This window comes from Haplochromis burtoni, unplaced genomic scaffold, assembly GCF_018398535.1.
Source record: "Haplochromis burtoni strain Fernald_Lab_line unplaced genomic scaffold, NCSU_Asbu1 Contig_311, whole genome shotgun sequence".
Taxonomy (NCBI): domain Eukaryota; kingdom Metazoa; phylum Chordata; class Actinopteri; order Cichliformes; family Cichlidae; genus Haplochromis; species Haplochromis burtoni.
Window position 1 is genome coordinate 340,647 of NW_024582672.1, and position 14,610 is coordinate 355,256.

General features: G+C 41.8%; 1 protein-coding gene across 4 annotated transcripts; it reads right to left on the reverse strand.

Moving 5' to 3' along the window:
- Nucleotides 1-216: 216 nt before the first annotated feature.
- Nucleotides 217-8,217, reverse strand: isl1a (ISL LIM homeobox 1a). 4 transcript variants are annotated; one of them, XM_042228206.1, is made up of 6 exons: nucleotides 8,038-8,217; nucleotides 7,511-7,700; nucleotides 6,566-6,825; nucleotides 5,416-5,699; nucleotides 4,785-4,952; nucleotides 217-3,860 (listed from the first exon to the last, which is right to left on the reverse strand). In XM_042228206.1, the coding sequence occupies exons 1-6, from the start codon at nucleotides 8,063-8,065 to the stop codon at nucleotides 3,744-3,746; spliced, it is 1,047 nt and encodes a 348-aa protein (XP_042084140.1). In that variant the 5' UTR covers nucleotides 8,066-8,217; the 3' UTR covers nucleotides 217-3,743. The 4 variants fall into 4 exon arrangements, with proteins under 4 accessions (XP_042084140.1, XP_042084138.1, XP_042084137.1 ...); XM_042228204.1 differs by having other exon boundaries at nucleotides 6,524-6,825; XM_042228203.1 differs by having other exon boundaries at nucleotides 5,416-5,702; nucleotides 6,524-6,825.
- Nucleotides 8,218-14,610: the final 6,393 nt, after the last annotated feature.

Below are 14,610 nucleotides of genomic sequence, written 5' to 3' on the forward strand. Positions count from 1 at the left end.
AAACCTGTTTAACATGAAGAAAATGTCACGTTCACTCTACGTTTGAGCTGTGGATTCCAGCAGATTTTAATGTGTGAAAAAGGTGGTCGGTACCTGGGTTCATAGAATATTTTATATATTAAGCATTTAATGTCTTTCACAGAATTATATATATATATATTAAAAATATATATATATTAAATTTAAATATATATATATTAAAATATATATATATTTATATACATATATATACACATCTCTTCTAACTTTGCACCATTAAATGTTTGTGGAAATCAGAGACCATGTAGTCAAAGTATTGATTTGACAAAGAATTAAATAAATATTGACCAAATTATTTTCTTAGTTATGATTAGAGTACCCTCTGCATACTCCAGTTTAGACTATCTACTGTTTTTTTTTTTATTTGTAGTACAACTTGTGGTATTTACACAACCCAGCATGAAATTTGAATGAAAATACCATGTTTGTAACTTTTATAACTAAGAATTCGATGTTAAAATGAAATATATATTTTCTTTTGCACCATCCACACACTGTCACTTTGTGTCTTTTGCGATGTGAAGTTTTGTATTTAGTGTGCACTCCAATATTGGGCAGCTTGATTTTGTTTCTTCATAACTAGTCAGTATTTAGACATTGTTAATGCATTTGCCCCAAACTACCGGTCCTGGAACAAAAGGCAAGTGAAGAATTCTGTATTTTATCTTTAATAGTTTTTGCGACTGTGATGTTCAGAGCTGCATTTGCAGACCATTTTCCAAAAAAAGCATATATCTTGAAAAGTATTTGAGATATGATGCTAACATTTCACAGCAATTTATTCAGACTCTGGACCATAAAACATTTGGGCAAACTGACGAGGGTTCAGCTGAATAAATGTTATAAAATTTTGATGATTTTAGATGGAAGGACTCAGTTCTCCAAAATGACAAATATGCACATATTTAACAAAATATTTTCTGAGTTGTGTTAATGCCAGAATTTTATGCAATTTGGATAATAAGTGACAGTGTTATGTTGAAAACACATATTAAATATACAGATGTAGGTTTCTGTCATTAAAGAAAACGTGGCATCAGCTCCTTAAAGCCTGTGACCAGTCGTTCTGTCAGACTTCCTATTTCTTCTAACCTTGGTGCCTCTGAGAGGTCAGGCGCCACATTTCTGGGAGGGTTAGTTCCCTTGCTCATTTCCCATGCCAATTCAATGTGGTCTCATCCAGAGGCCAGCAATTATTTCCCTCAGCCTGCCCAAGGTACACTGCTGCTTTTGTTCCTCGTCAGCTCTGAATACGGTCCCTGAGCCAGACAAACCTGTAGAGTACGTTATCACAAGTCTTTGTGCTGGTGCTTAGCTTCCCTTCTATCTGCTCCATCTCTACCCACTGCAAACATAACAGCTCTTTAAAAAACCCACTTTATTATATGTAAAACTCTTACCATCTGCCATTTGTGGTCAAATTGAAATATGACTCTGGTCTTTGAGGCAAAGCTTTTCTTTAGTCTGAACAAAGCTAATGACTCAGAAAATGTGCTGAATAATTACTGTGCATGTAAGGTATAGACTGAGCGTTTCTATTATGTTTTGGGCTGTCAAAGTTTGACGAGAACATGCCTGGTGTTCATGTGAATACAGTCTGGCACAACCACAGATGGGAGGTGAGAAAGACATCACAGGAACGTATGGGTGTTTAACCATGATAACTGTCTTTTACACCTGCTGCTGAAGACTCCCAAACTCAGCAAGGTGATGTTTCCAAATCGCCATCAAGCCAAAGCAATAACCACATAAACAGTCACTCTACTCGGATGACACAGAGCATGGAAGCTGCTGTGGTTGGCAGCTGCTACCAACATTATTCTTAATTTGATTTTGGGAATTATTGCTACATTTAAGTTAAAAATGCTCGATCAGTAATGCAGAGTAAAATGCAAAATGATCAAGAAAACCATCCTGTAACTTGGCTTTTCTGTTCACTGCCATCCCTGTAATAACAGCTTGGACTTTTAATCATATACTGTACGTCCCAGCTATGAAGGACAGAACTGCATTTTAATATGCACGAATTACAACCTGCATTTAGAAACAATTAGCTTTCTCTCATTCACAAATTTAGACACATGTGTAATTAATATTAGAAATTAGTGAAATCATTCAGATATTAAATATATCGTTTCTAAATCATAACATTAGCCGTTAGGACAAAATGCTGATTCCTGTTTTTTTAGATGTTACATTTCTTACAGTGTTTTTGGTTTGTTTGTTTGTTTGTTTGTTTGTTTGTTTTCGGGTTTTTGTTCAAAAACAAATCCATACATTTTAATGTCAAACAGAAAACAATGAGTGTCTGTATAATCCAGACAAGTCGATATTGTTTGCTATGAGCACCCCGCACCGCAGCCATGCAGTCACACATTCCCATACACCAAATAATAAACCCAAACACTGTTTAAAACCTGCAGTTTGATCCACACTGAAACATTATAGAACAGCGATGTTTACAAAACCCTGAGACTGCTTTGGACATTTGTCCAAATACTGAAAGCTTAAATTCACGGCACGCACCGTGTGCGTTTGTGGGTTCTGTCACCTTCTTTTTGACTCGGTTATTTAATGGCAAAGGGAATAGTAAGAATAGCTTTAGTGTTTTTAATTTGGACTTTTCTTAAAACAAGTAGAATTTTTTCTGTTGCGGCCACGTTATGGCACCGTGTGCAGTGCCCAGTGTGGCCGTGTCTCTTAAAACTTCATCCAGCTATGCGTACAAATGAAGATACACGCGGCACATTTTAGACGGAAGAAGATTTTAAAGGTCGGGCGTTTTGTTAGGCTGGAGATGTTTAGCGGTGCACTTTGCGCTGCAGCAGGTAGCAGAGTATACGTAACCTGACACAGCATCTGCACTAACATGACACCCAATTAACCACAGTCTATCCATCCAGGCATTTAACCAGAGCTGATGTGTGTCCGCTCACAGAGAAACACGCGTCAGACGTGCAGGTAAACTCCTTATTGTCATTTTGTTTGTTGATTCCGACAAACAAGCGACAGACCAAACGCCTTGGGGTTTTTTTCTTTCTTTTTTTTACTTCAGTTAAGAAAGTTACACAAAAGGTGGCAAGTTTGTTGACAATAAATAATAAATAATCTTGCTGCACGGGAACAAACAAAACATTTCCTTCCGGAGCTAACAGTATTTTTTAAGTTATTATTAATTTACACATCTTTGGGGAAGAAAAAAAATGTTGGACGGACACTAACTCGCACAAATGTCCCACGAAGCTTGTGGCAAAATAGAGGTATACCTTGTTGCAAATGCTTTAGTACTTGGGTCTTTAAGAAAATCATGTAGTTAATGGAGAACCCCCGCCCACACCCCACACAGTCATTTATTATATGACTATATGACGAGGTGCGTGTGTCGAATTAAAAAAACAAAAACACAGTTTCTATTGAAAGTCGCGTGCGGCATGTCGCGAGTACAGAGAATCTCGAGCTCTCTCCTCGCCGCCGGGTCCCGTTCATCGGTGAAGCCAGCTTCATGCCTTCTCTGTTTGGCAAACGGGCAGCACCGACCGACCGCGAGGACTCGTCGCGTTATCTCCTCTGGACGTTAGAATGTGTGACTGTGGTAAATCCCATGATTGTCTTCACAGTGTCAAAATACAACCAGGGGGTTGCTTGGTGCAGTCGAGAAGGGTGATATGAAAGGGGCTGTGTGTGTCTGTCCACGCAGCGCCGGCTCAGGCCTCGATGGGGCTGGAGACCATGCTGTTCGGCGTATCTGGAAGCTGAGACGACATAGACGCTACTTCGCTGCCCGTCGAGTTCGAACCCGGTCCTCCCTCCGAGAAACTCACCTGCAGAGCACATTAAGCGAACCTTTAAAAGCATAGCTGAAACTTTTACACGTGCACACTAAAAGGCCTTGGATTACATCTACTAATGGGCAGGTCAGTGCTGCTGCTCAGGGACGCAGTTCAGCCTGTGTGTCAGCAAAGTTTCCAAAGGAAATCCGTCCGTCAACGTCACTGCAACCATCGACGTCATAATAATAATAATGATGATGATGATAATAATAATAATAATAATAATAATAATAGATTTGTAGTCTACTGCTTTACAATTGCGCGATAAAAGAAGCGGAACGAGGATGGCATGGTGTTCGCTTTTACAGGTATTTGAAAGTCTGTTAATTTGAGAGTAAACGGAACCAAACGGGAAAAACACAAAATGCTTTAATTTTATTTAGAAAGCTGGTTTACATCGTCCGGGTGCGCTGCACGTGTCTTTGCCGTGTGTGGCCGGTGTGGAGAACAAACACTGCTGGTCTTTCGGGTTACCCACAGCCTAGTGTCTGTGCGCTTAAGCGCATCTGACCATACTCCCTCGAAATTTTACAGGTTTGAAATAAACGTAGAAAACGTAGCGTCAGTGGTCATAGTGGTTATGTGTCCATGCTAATTCAATATTCTTCAATCAGATAAGAATTATATATATATATATATTATATATATAGATAGAGATATATATATATAGATAATAGATAGATATATATATATATATAGATAGATAGATAGATAGATAGATAGATAGATAGATAGATAGATAGATAGATAGATAGATAGATAAGGAACCTAGCAGTGCTCGCAAACGACACACACTATTAAAAAAAACAAAAATTTGTTCAGAGCAGCTGCTGAATGTCCTCAAAAACTGAAATCACAGCACTTTTGATATCAGCAGTGTGTTAATGTCTGAGCGCGAACCAGGAAATCACGAACCAGTTGTTGGAAAGCAGGCTGGTCGATGTCGCTCTGCAGCGCGAAGTCGCTGAGCACCTTCCAGGGCGGCTGGTAGCTCTGCACCTCCACCGGGTTGGCTTGGATGCCTCCGTCGTGCCGCTCCGGGCTGGCTGCCACCATCGGGGTTCCCGTCATTCCCTGGATGTTCTGCAAGAAACGGAAGCATCCTGCTCAGCACCACGCACAGTTACTGGGAGAATTACACGCGAGGGGGTGCTGCCGTGTAAACTCACGTGCACGATTGCTCAATCAGCAGAACAATCAATCACATTATGTCTGTATTTCACATAAATATAGACGTGTGTGTGTGTGTGTGTGTGTGTGTGTGTGTGTGTGTGTGTGTGTGTGTGTGTGTGTGTGTGTGTGTAAAAACTGCTTGACCTCAGAGCCCGGGTGAGCTCGTGCACAGTCCTTCTTGCCTGTCACGGAACTTCTGATTTGAACTTGATGAATAAATCTGCTCTGAGGCCTTTCTGGGACTGACACCTTGATTAATGACGGAAGCAGCCTGCCGACCACGGTGCCACATCACGGGCCTCTTTGACACACGGGGTGTCAGTGGATCGTGTGTGATCGGGTGTGTGGGCTGGTGATCGCGTTAAGCACCTACCGTCTTGTCGCTGGACTGCTGCTGTTGTAGCTGCTTCATGAGTTGGCTTCTCTTCTTGTCTTTGCACCGCTTATTCTGGAACCAGACCCGGATCACTCGCGGGCTGAGGCCGGTCATCTCCACCAGCTGCTCCTTCATTAGAGCGTCGGGCCTCGGGTTGGCGTTGTAGCAGGTCCGCAGCGTGTGCAGCTGCTTCTCGTTCAGCACCGTCCGGACCCGGGTGGTCTTCTCGGGCTGTTTATGTACGTGAGGCCGCAGAGCGGGCTGACGGGCAGAGATTGGTTCTGCTGTGGAAAAAAGTGAAAAACATCCGATCAAATGAAACACGTAGACTCCAAACATGGACACGCGAGCGCGCGGACAGGACTCCCTTTAATTCCTCTCCACACACGTATGCTTCTTCCACAATTTTGTGAATTCTGAATCTCTTTCAGCATCTTGTAGAAATGTTTTTCACTTGGTAACATTAAAAAACGCGCGGCTGTGGTCCCTGAGCATCAGAGAACCTCAGAACTGCGCTCACACATCCAGAGAAAAGCTGGCCTTTGGAAAAGACGCTTTTTCGTTATTTAATTAGCTTCCGGTCTCATTCAATATTCGATTAATATGTGGAAGAACACTCTGACATATCGGAACCAAAGCCATTATTTGTTACAGCAGGAAAGGAGCAGGCTGCCCAAAGCCATTAAAACATTGATAGGAATAACCAAAACTATGAGAAGGACCAGCAGCCGTGTTTACTGATCCCCCCCCAACAAGAATAATTGGACTTTTTCGGACAGAAGCGCACCTCAGGCCTTTCTCTAATCGTCCCACAGTCTGCAGAAAACAAGTTACACCAGCCAAAAGCATGAGCAGACAACAGGTCCACTAAAATAAGGCCAACAAACCAAATATGACAGCAGAACAGTTCCACTCTCTGTGGCAGGAGGGACAGGTTCCCTTCGATGGAAACGCATTAAACACAGATCAAACATGGGCAGTAAATCCCTCTGATATCGCAGCCTGCGTTTGACAAATTTGAAGCGCAAGAAACGAAATGTCTTTCATTTTTAAGGACTACAAAAATAAAAAATACAGGAAACACCAAAGTCAGCGTTGAACACACCGTGTGAGCTGAAGTGCCGGTCTGCAGCAGCAGCAGTCCTACCTGCCATCTGCAGCGGTCTGGCGGGGTGCAGGGGGCTCAGCGGGTCCCCGGGGCCCAGGCTGGCCCGTTCCACAACATCGTGGTCTGCTCGACAGAAGAGCCCGTCTTCTCGCAAAGCAAATTCGTCCCCCGGGATGAGCTGCCGACTGCAGGCCACGCAGCGGAAACACTCAATGTGGTAGACCTTGGAACGGGCCCTCATAACGAAGTCGTTCTTGCTGAAGCCGATGTTGCATTTAGCGCATTTAATCCCGTATAACCTGCGAGGCACACACATGCAGGGCTGGTCATTCACACGGCACACAGCTCGGCCACTACACACTGATGATAATAATAATAATAATAATAATAATAATAATAATAATAATAATAATAATAATAATAATAATAATAATAATAATAATTACTTATTTGTAATAATTACAAAACGCCCGAGATGTCCACATTTTAATTTAAATTATTATTATTATTATTATTATTATTATTATTGCTGCTGCTGCTTTTGTGATTATTATTACAAATATAATTAAATAAAACTATGAACTTGTAAATGAGCTTGGTGAAGTTGAACAGGAATTGTGACAGAGTGAGCTCTCTGCTGTCTGCACAGAAACGTCCTGCGGGTTCTCGCTCTGTGTGATTTTTCACACTTTGCTCCGGAGTATCCTGCGACCTTGAGTTGTGGTCTGGATGAATTATATTGTTCCAGAACGTTAAACCACGTCTTATCACCGCATTACGAAATGCTGGCGCTACTTTCTACATAAGCTGCTGTATCAAGTAACTGTGATTCTGACACGTCAAATGAAATGTGCCCGGTGACAAAGGGACTCCAGGGAGAGTAAACGAGTCCGCATCATCTCAACTTGATCTTGTAAATATCAAAACAACATAATTCCAATTTTCGAGCTGCTCCAGTTCTTCGTCCCGTCCCGGCCGTCCTACCTGATGTAGTCCCGTTTACAGTAAGTCTTTCCATCCCTGACGAAGCACGTGCAGGACTCGTCCAGGTACTGGCTGCACTCGGCACACTTGAGACAGGCGGCGTGCCATTCAAGGTCCGGAGAGACCCGCAAGATATACTGGTCGTGGATCTGGTTTCCGCAGCCCACGCACAGAGACACCAACCGCTTCTCTGGAAGGGCAACAACATAAGAACACATGAAACACTCTTTAGCACACCAATTATTATTATTATTATTATTATTATTATTATTATTATTATTATTATTATTATTATTATTATTATTATTATTATTATTTTTATTATCAAGACTACTATATAGGAGGTAACACAGCTTTCATATAAATATATATATATATATATATATATATATGCGTGTGTGTGTGTGCCGAGTTTAATAGGGGAAAGTCATATACTGTGTTTGCGGAGATCACCACGTAACCAAGTCAACTCTTAGTTCTGAAGAATTAAGTTCCAGCATGGATCCAACATCGAACACATGTCTTACTTTTCGGCGGGTCCCCCATGTCTCCCATGTCCACAAAGTAAGGCGACGTTAGGTCCACTGTCACAGCGGGCTGCGGAGCCTGGAAGCCTGGGTAAGTCCTCCGCTGCCGGGCTGCCGGACCAGGAGCTGCACTGTCCGGCTCGGATAGGGAGTGTGTGTACGTGTGTGTTTCCAGTGTGTGTGCAACTCTGACAAGCGACGGGGCTGACGTAGGACATCAGCACGTCATCTGCATGAGCAGCTGATTGGCTCTGCAGACCCTGACCAGCACACGCACACGCACACACACACACACACACACACAACACACACACACACACACACACACACACACACACACACACACACACACACTTATTGCTGCATATCAATTGTTTCTCAGCTTTGCTTTGCCCTCTTCTGATCTGTTCATTTTCTCTCATTTTATTCTAGTTTGCAGCAAAGCTGCTTATTGTTCATATAGCTAATCGTTACGGTATATTATTTCAGTAAAGGAAAGCCTCACATCACTGTTACCGTCTCTGTGATGGAACATATAGCAGGCCACAGCGAAAAATCGCCGGGCGCGCACTGTTGAATACGCTCATAGATTTAAAGCGATTATCAGTGTGCAGTTAGATCCACAATTATATTGCACCTCGTGGGAGATATGTATTTAGAATATGTCTGTCTAACTGTCCGTGGGCTGTCTTTGCTGTTAACACAACTGTGCGTGGGCGTAAACTTTCTTTTCTTTTAAATTCCTCGAAATGGGAAATTCAGAAAACAGCTGTGCGGCCAGCTGTTAGAAACAGAAAGCAATTCGAACTTGCACGTGAGAGTTCTTTACACAGACAAAAGTAACGCAACGAAAACTAACGAAAGATACGAGCAGACGCATCCAGCTTCGGTGTTCAGCAGAAAGCCCGAAATCTGACAGGCCGGGACCCTCGAAGCCGCCCAGACACACACCAACACGCCCTCTTGTGTTAGTAAGTAACTACTAACGCCGCAAACACAGCAGGAGTGGACACATCACACCTGCAGCAGCCTCCACAACCACGCTAGAATCTGTCGTGGAAATGAATTGTGTCATGCTACCGTCAAACTAATGTAGTGGCGGGCCAATAACATTAAACATTCATTATTATTATTATTATTATTATTATTATTATTATTATTATTATTATTATTATTATTATTATTATTATTATTATTATCAAAACAAAAAAAGAAGAAATTCCCAAAATTGAAACGAGAGGAATTCTTCTCTTAGCTCTGTGGAGACATCATAAGACAGACTGATGATTGAGACAATCTACAGTTTAGCAAAATGTCCAAATGCAAATACAAGAACAAATTAACACAAACAATTCGTTTTATTATATGAAATGACTGTTTTCAGATTTCCCTTCATTGTTCTCCATCACCATCATTAAGCCCAGAATGAGGGAATATTTTCTGGAAGAATTTTATTCCATCTCAAAAGCAGAGATCTAAAAACTTCTGTCAGTATGTGGTGGTGGCATGTTAAGGCCCAGCGCACCTTCCTGAGACACTGTGTGGCTTTTCCATTTATTTCCTGTCTGTGTACACGATGATCCTTATTTGTAACCTTTTAGTGTAAGTACAGGAAGTAACTAAGATTTTATTGTTTCCTGTTGCAATGCTAGTTTGTGTTATTTTTAATACACATGTGATCACTGTCTTTTCATTGTCCACTAAAAACAGAAAGCATTGATACAAAACATTTTGGATTTGCTGATACAATTATGTTACGAGTGATTTATCTATGTCAAACTTATCAAAACAAGATTATATAAATCTGCTGATGCTTAACGATATAAACACACTTGTGTAAATAGTCCTTCTCTTTAACTTTAAACAGAAAAAGTCTCTTTTAAAATTTCACTGTCAGGATATTATTTAGGCTGAAATGTGTCTCTATGGGTGAGCACGCATGCAAAGAATAGTTGCTGATTTTAGCCCCACAGTCAATAGAGTAGACTGTGTAATGTAATTGTAATATTAGTTGTAAAATCAAAATTTCCATGTGATATATTAGTGATGATGTAAGGAAAAGCAGACTAAAACTGTGTTATTCTTATGTGATTAAGACAATAGACTGAGGTATTATTTCTCCCTCTCTTTGTCCTGTTGTCCCTCCTCACCCAGCGGTCGGGGCAGACGGTGCCCCTCTCTGAGCCTAATTCTGTTGAAAGGGAGTTTTTCCTTCCCACTGTCGCCAAAGTGCTTGCTCACAGGGGGTTGTCTGGGTGTTAGGGTCTGTATTACTGTACACCTTACACTGAGGTGATGGTTGTTGTGATTTGCAAATAAAATTGAAATAAATTAAAATGCGGGTGTGAAAAATCCAGCCTCACCAAACTTTCTAAATAAAAACTTGTTTTTCATCACTTTATCTGGATGAACCTTTACATGAAACATCCACAAGTTTGTCTTTGATGATAATATTAAGGCAATAAGAGGCTGGCTTTGGCCTGACTGATTTGTCCTCCTATCTGACAGTTTTCTTCAGCTTCTTTCAGAAACTCTGAATCATATCTGTCAAGTCCTTCACCCTCATCTCAACCCTGACGAGAACATTTCAGCAGACAGTCACGAGTGTGGGCTGTGGATGCTGTCTGTACTGTCCAGTGGCAAGAGGAGATCTACCTCCCCTGGGTGCCCCCTTGTGCCCCACAGACCATATGGCTTGGCCTGGCCCTCTAGATGGTGTGCTGGTCCATGGACCACCTGAGGCAGCAGGAGCTCTTATAATCACTGGAGACAAGGGCCACTTGACACCAGGCTGACAGATGGTGCTGCAGCACTGCTGCCCTGGACTACTGCTGCTGCTGTGTGTGTGTTCAGATTGAGAGGCACAATAAGGGTGATGATGTGTCAGGGGTGGTTAAACATGATGGTGGCAGCCCATCTTCTTTTGTCTCTAGGGCAGCCATAGCCGCGGGCCATGACTGCAGGCAAATTTCATCACATATAAGGAGCAGAGCCTAAACGACAGAGCAGCTCCACGCTGCCGCGCAACATCCAGGAATAGTATCTGTTTCCACTGTTGCAGTTACAGAAAAACAGGAACTACTGTTGGTCAGGCAACTCTGGAGTTCCAAGAAGGAATGTTACACACGTTCCCACTGAATGTAAGATGTTATTATTTGTTATGAATGATATTATTTCGATTTTTGTGTGGAAAAAATCCAAATAATATACGACTGTCCTTCAGTTCACTTGCATGCTGTAATCAGAGCTTATAGTTGCTTTTAATGTTAACTTCTCCAATCCCACCACCAGAAGTATAAATACTGCAATGAATGCAGAATTCAAAATTGCATGTGGTGTCATGTTTAAAGCTGTAGCAACTACAGTACGTCAGTAATACACTGGGCCACAGTTTAGCCTTCAACATGGAGACAACATGGAGATTCTACAGTATATCGTAGAGCACAGGATGACATACAAATACTCGCTTTTTCTTAATATTAAATCACTATAATGAATCTTTTGCTTGTATTTTTCAGTTAAAACACCCTGTGCCCAGGCTTAACTCACAGCAGCCCTCCTTATTTCTTTTTCTTAGTCATTGTAAAGATGATCTTTTTAGTAGATTTTATTCATTCTTGTTTACATGTATTTAAAATGCTATAGGAATAAAGATAACTATTAATGTTGTTTCCCTTTAGTTGCATGTTACCTGCTCCTTCCATGGAAAAATTATACCTGCTACACCATAAAAAACAACATATAAAATCTACACAATAATTTGAGGTAACAGTTTGTACTTATTTTAAATGAGTGAAAAATTGCACTCATTTGGACTATTTGGATACATTTTACTACATATTTCTAGTAAATAGCAATAGGAAATACAGGGTTTAAAATACTAAAAGAAATAAGGTCCCTATAATAATTACTCATTGAAACTGATCATTCTAACTCTTCTTTGCAAGTAGACAATAGTTAATTTAATTAATATTTATTTATTGCTGATCTGTTCAGCTAATTAATCTCCATTATTCAAGGAAATGCAGCTTCACACACCAGACGATGACTATGTCAAAGTTTTTAATCCGTAAAATGATCCAAAAACATAAAATGATTTTATTTGCTCTGTAAAGGGTGAAGGTCTATGCAACACTTCCACAGTGGATTTGAAGACTTTCTTTCCCCCTCAAACAGTCTTAATACCATTAATGACTTCCTCCCCTCACCCCGCCGCTCACAGCAGATGGCCGCCCCTCCCTGAGCCCGCTTCTCTTGGAGAGTTTTTCCCATTAAAATATTTTTTTTCCAACTGTTGCCAAAGCGCTCACTCGCAGAGGTCATATGATGGTTGGGGTTTTCTCTGTTTTCTTGTAGGGTCTTTACCTTACAGTATAAACCGCCTTCAGAGAACTTTTGTTGTTATTTGCTGTATAAATAAAATTGAATTCAGTGTGCTACTTTGAAGAACTGGATCACAAAACAGTTCTGTCATAAACAAAATGACCTTTGGGGTAGGTGAAAGGACAGAAGGCAAGAAGGAGGTGAAGGGAACGGAGGAAAGGAGAGGAGATAGAAGGAGAGATAGGAGAGAGATGAGAACTCTGTCTGTGAAACTTTTTTATAAGTATTCATTTAACTGTTTCAACTCCATTAGGGTTAGGAAGCACAAATGCTGCATTGAGAGATTAAAAAACAACAGTAAGTCCAGATGTGCAAATTGATTGAACAGCAAAGTAGAAGTGCAATGATTACTCTCCTAGACTAATCACAAAAATCATTTTCCCCACAAATACACGATATTTAGTTTAGTTCCTGAAGGAGAAAAAAATCACTTATTTTAAAACCCAGAATCAGAGTTCTTAGACTCTTTTACATTTATGCCGATGAATTGAATATAAGAATTGTTGACAATGGAGAATCAGTTATTTGATAGATTGTTGCACCTCTACAATAATGAATATCTTTCTCTGGAACTGGATGACAAAAGAAAACCAAAATACAAGACACAGCATACTCACAGGTCGAGCCGAAGGGTGGATTCAAGGAGTGAACTCGGAAACATGAGTTTGAAGTGACTTTATTTACAGCATCTAAACAAATCTGAAAATGAAGGGAAAAGGGTATTAGCATTTTAGAGTGAATGAGAGAAATGAGTGAGACGCACAAAATAATTGTAGCACTTACCTGTCACACTGGTACGAGGAGGCAGGGGCTGGCAGCTGCAGCACACATCAGAGGGGCTGCAGAGCTTGGGTGAAGCACATCACCCGAATGGCTGAGGTGGTGAGCGGTGAAGAACAGGCGCTGGAGATCACACACAGAAAGGTTAAAAAGAGGCTCAGAATAAAGACAGTAGCTAATTGAGGAAACCAGGTGTTACCACAGAGATAGTAGTACAATCTGCCCGAGAATGGGTGCACCAACTGCAGCTTTAGAAACACCAACCTGATGAAGGCAATGCTGGGAGAGGGCCTCAGCTCTACCAAGGACACACTGGCTCACAGAACAGCAACAACCAGCCCAGTGCTGATTTCCTCAATGGGAAATGGTCCCAAGTAGCGTGGGGCCAGTTTCTTTGACATGCACTAGAGAGGAATGTCCGCAGAGGATAACCAAACCTTCTCACGTACCGCATACTGTGGAGCTGGAGACCTCCTCTGGTCAGCAACCCAGTGGTTTATTCCACTGCACGCAGGAAGGCAGCCTTTGTCTCCAGATTCTTTGGCAGGAGATGTTGCACCGACAGCTACCTCTGTCTCTTGCAGGGAGAGAAGTGGGGGCTGGTACCCTTAAGAGGCCTTGAAAGGGGACAATCCTTTTGAGGAGGTGAGAGTGTTATGTGCATATTCTATTTACACCAAGAAGAAGGGTTTGAAGAGATGATGCTGCCTCCAGCTCTTGATTTGTCTGTTCAGTTTGACCATTAGATTGAGGATGATAACCAGATAACCATGGAAAGCCTTAAAAAGCTTTTTGTACTGCAGCCCACGAGCTGCAGGCCTTGATACAAAACAACATCAAAGGGTAAACCATGCCAAGCCAGTGAGGTCCACTGTGATGTGTGACCCCGGCTGAACAGGGATTGCTAATCAGAGTCCTGAAGGTGGCTGATGATGGCTCTTGTCGTGCGCACAGGTGTCACAGGGTGGTATACATATTCGCTGGTGTCTTTTTCTAGAGAGGGCCACCAAAAGGTGCGCTTGAGTAATGAGATGGTGCAGCTTACCACGGGATGGCAAGCGAAACGTGAGGCATGGGTATATTGCAGGACCTGGGAGCAAACAGATGAGGGAACAAACAGTGGGTTGGGCAGCCCAATTCAAGGGTGATTAGGCAGAGAGATTCTTCAAACAATAAATGGTTGTTCAGCCTCTTCCAGCCAGTGTTGGTGTTCCTCTAAAGCTGAAGCATCCACCTACACACGACCGGTGCTGAACTGAACCTGGTTTTGAGCTCCTTAAAGGCTTGAACTGCTTCCATGGACCACAAAAACTCCCTGGAAGGTGAGGCGAGTTTAGTTAGAGGTGCAGCAATGCGACTGTAGCCTTTGATGAAATGGCAACAGAAGTTAGCAAAACCAAGAAATCTCTG

What these genes read in the sequence shown, in the direction of transcription:
- isl1a (XM_042228203.1), bottom strand. Translation starts at nt 8,065, where the DNA reads ATGGGAGACATGGGGGACCCGCCGAAAA. An exon ending in TGTAAACGGGACTACATCAG is followed by an intron (nt 6,826 to 7,510) that starts GTAGGACGGCCG and finishes TGTGCCTCGCAG; the next exon opens with GTTATACGGGATTAAATGCG. An exon ending in CCGGCACTTCAGCTCACACG is followed by an intron (nt 5,703 to 6,523) that starts GTGTGTTCAACG and finishes TTTTTTCCACAG; the next exon opens with CAGAACCAATCTCTGCCCGT.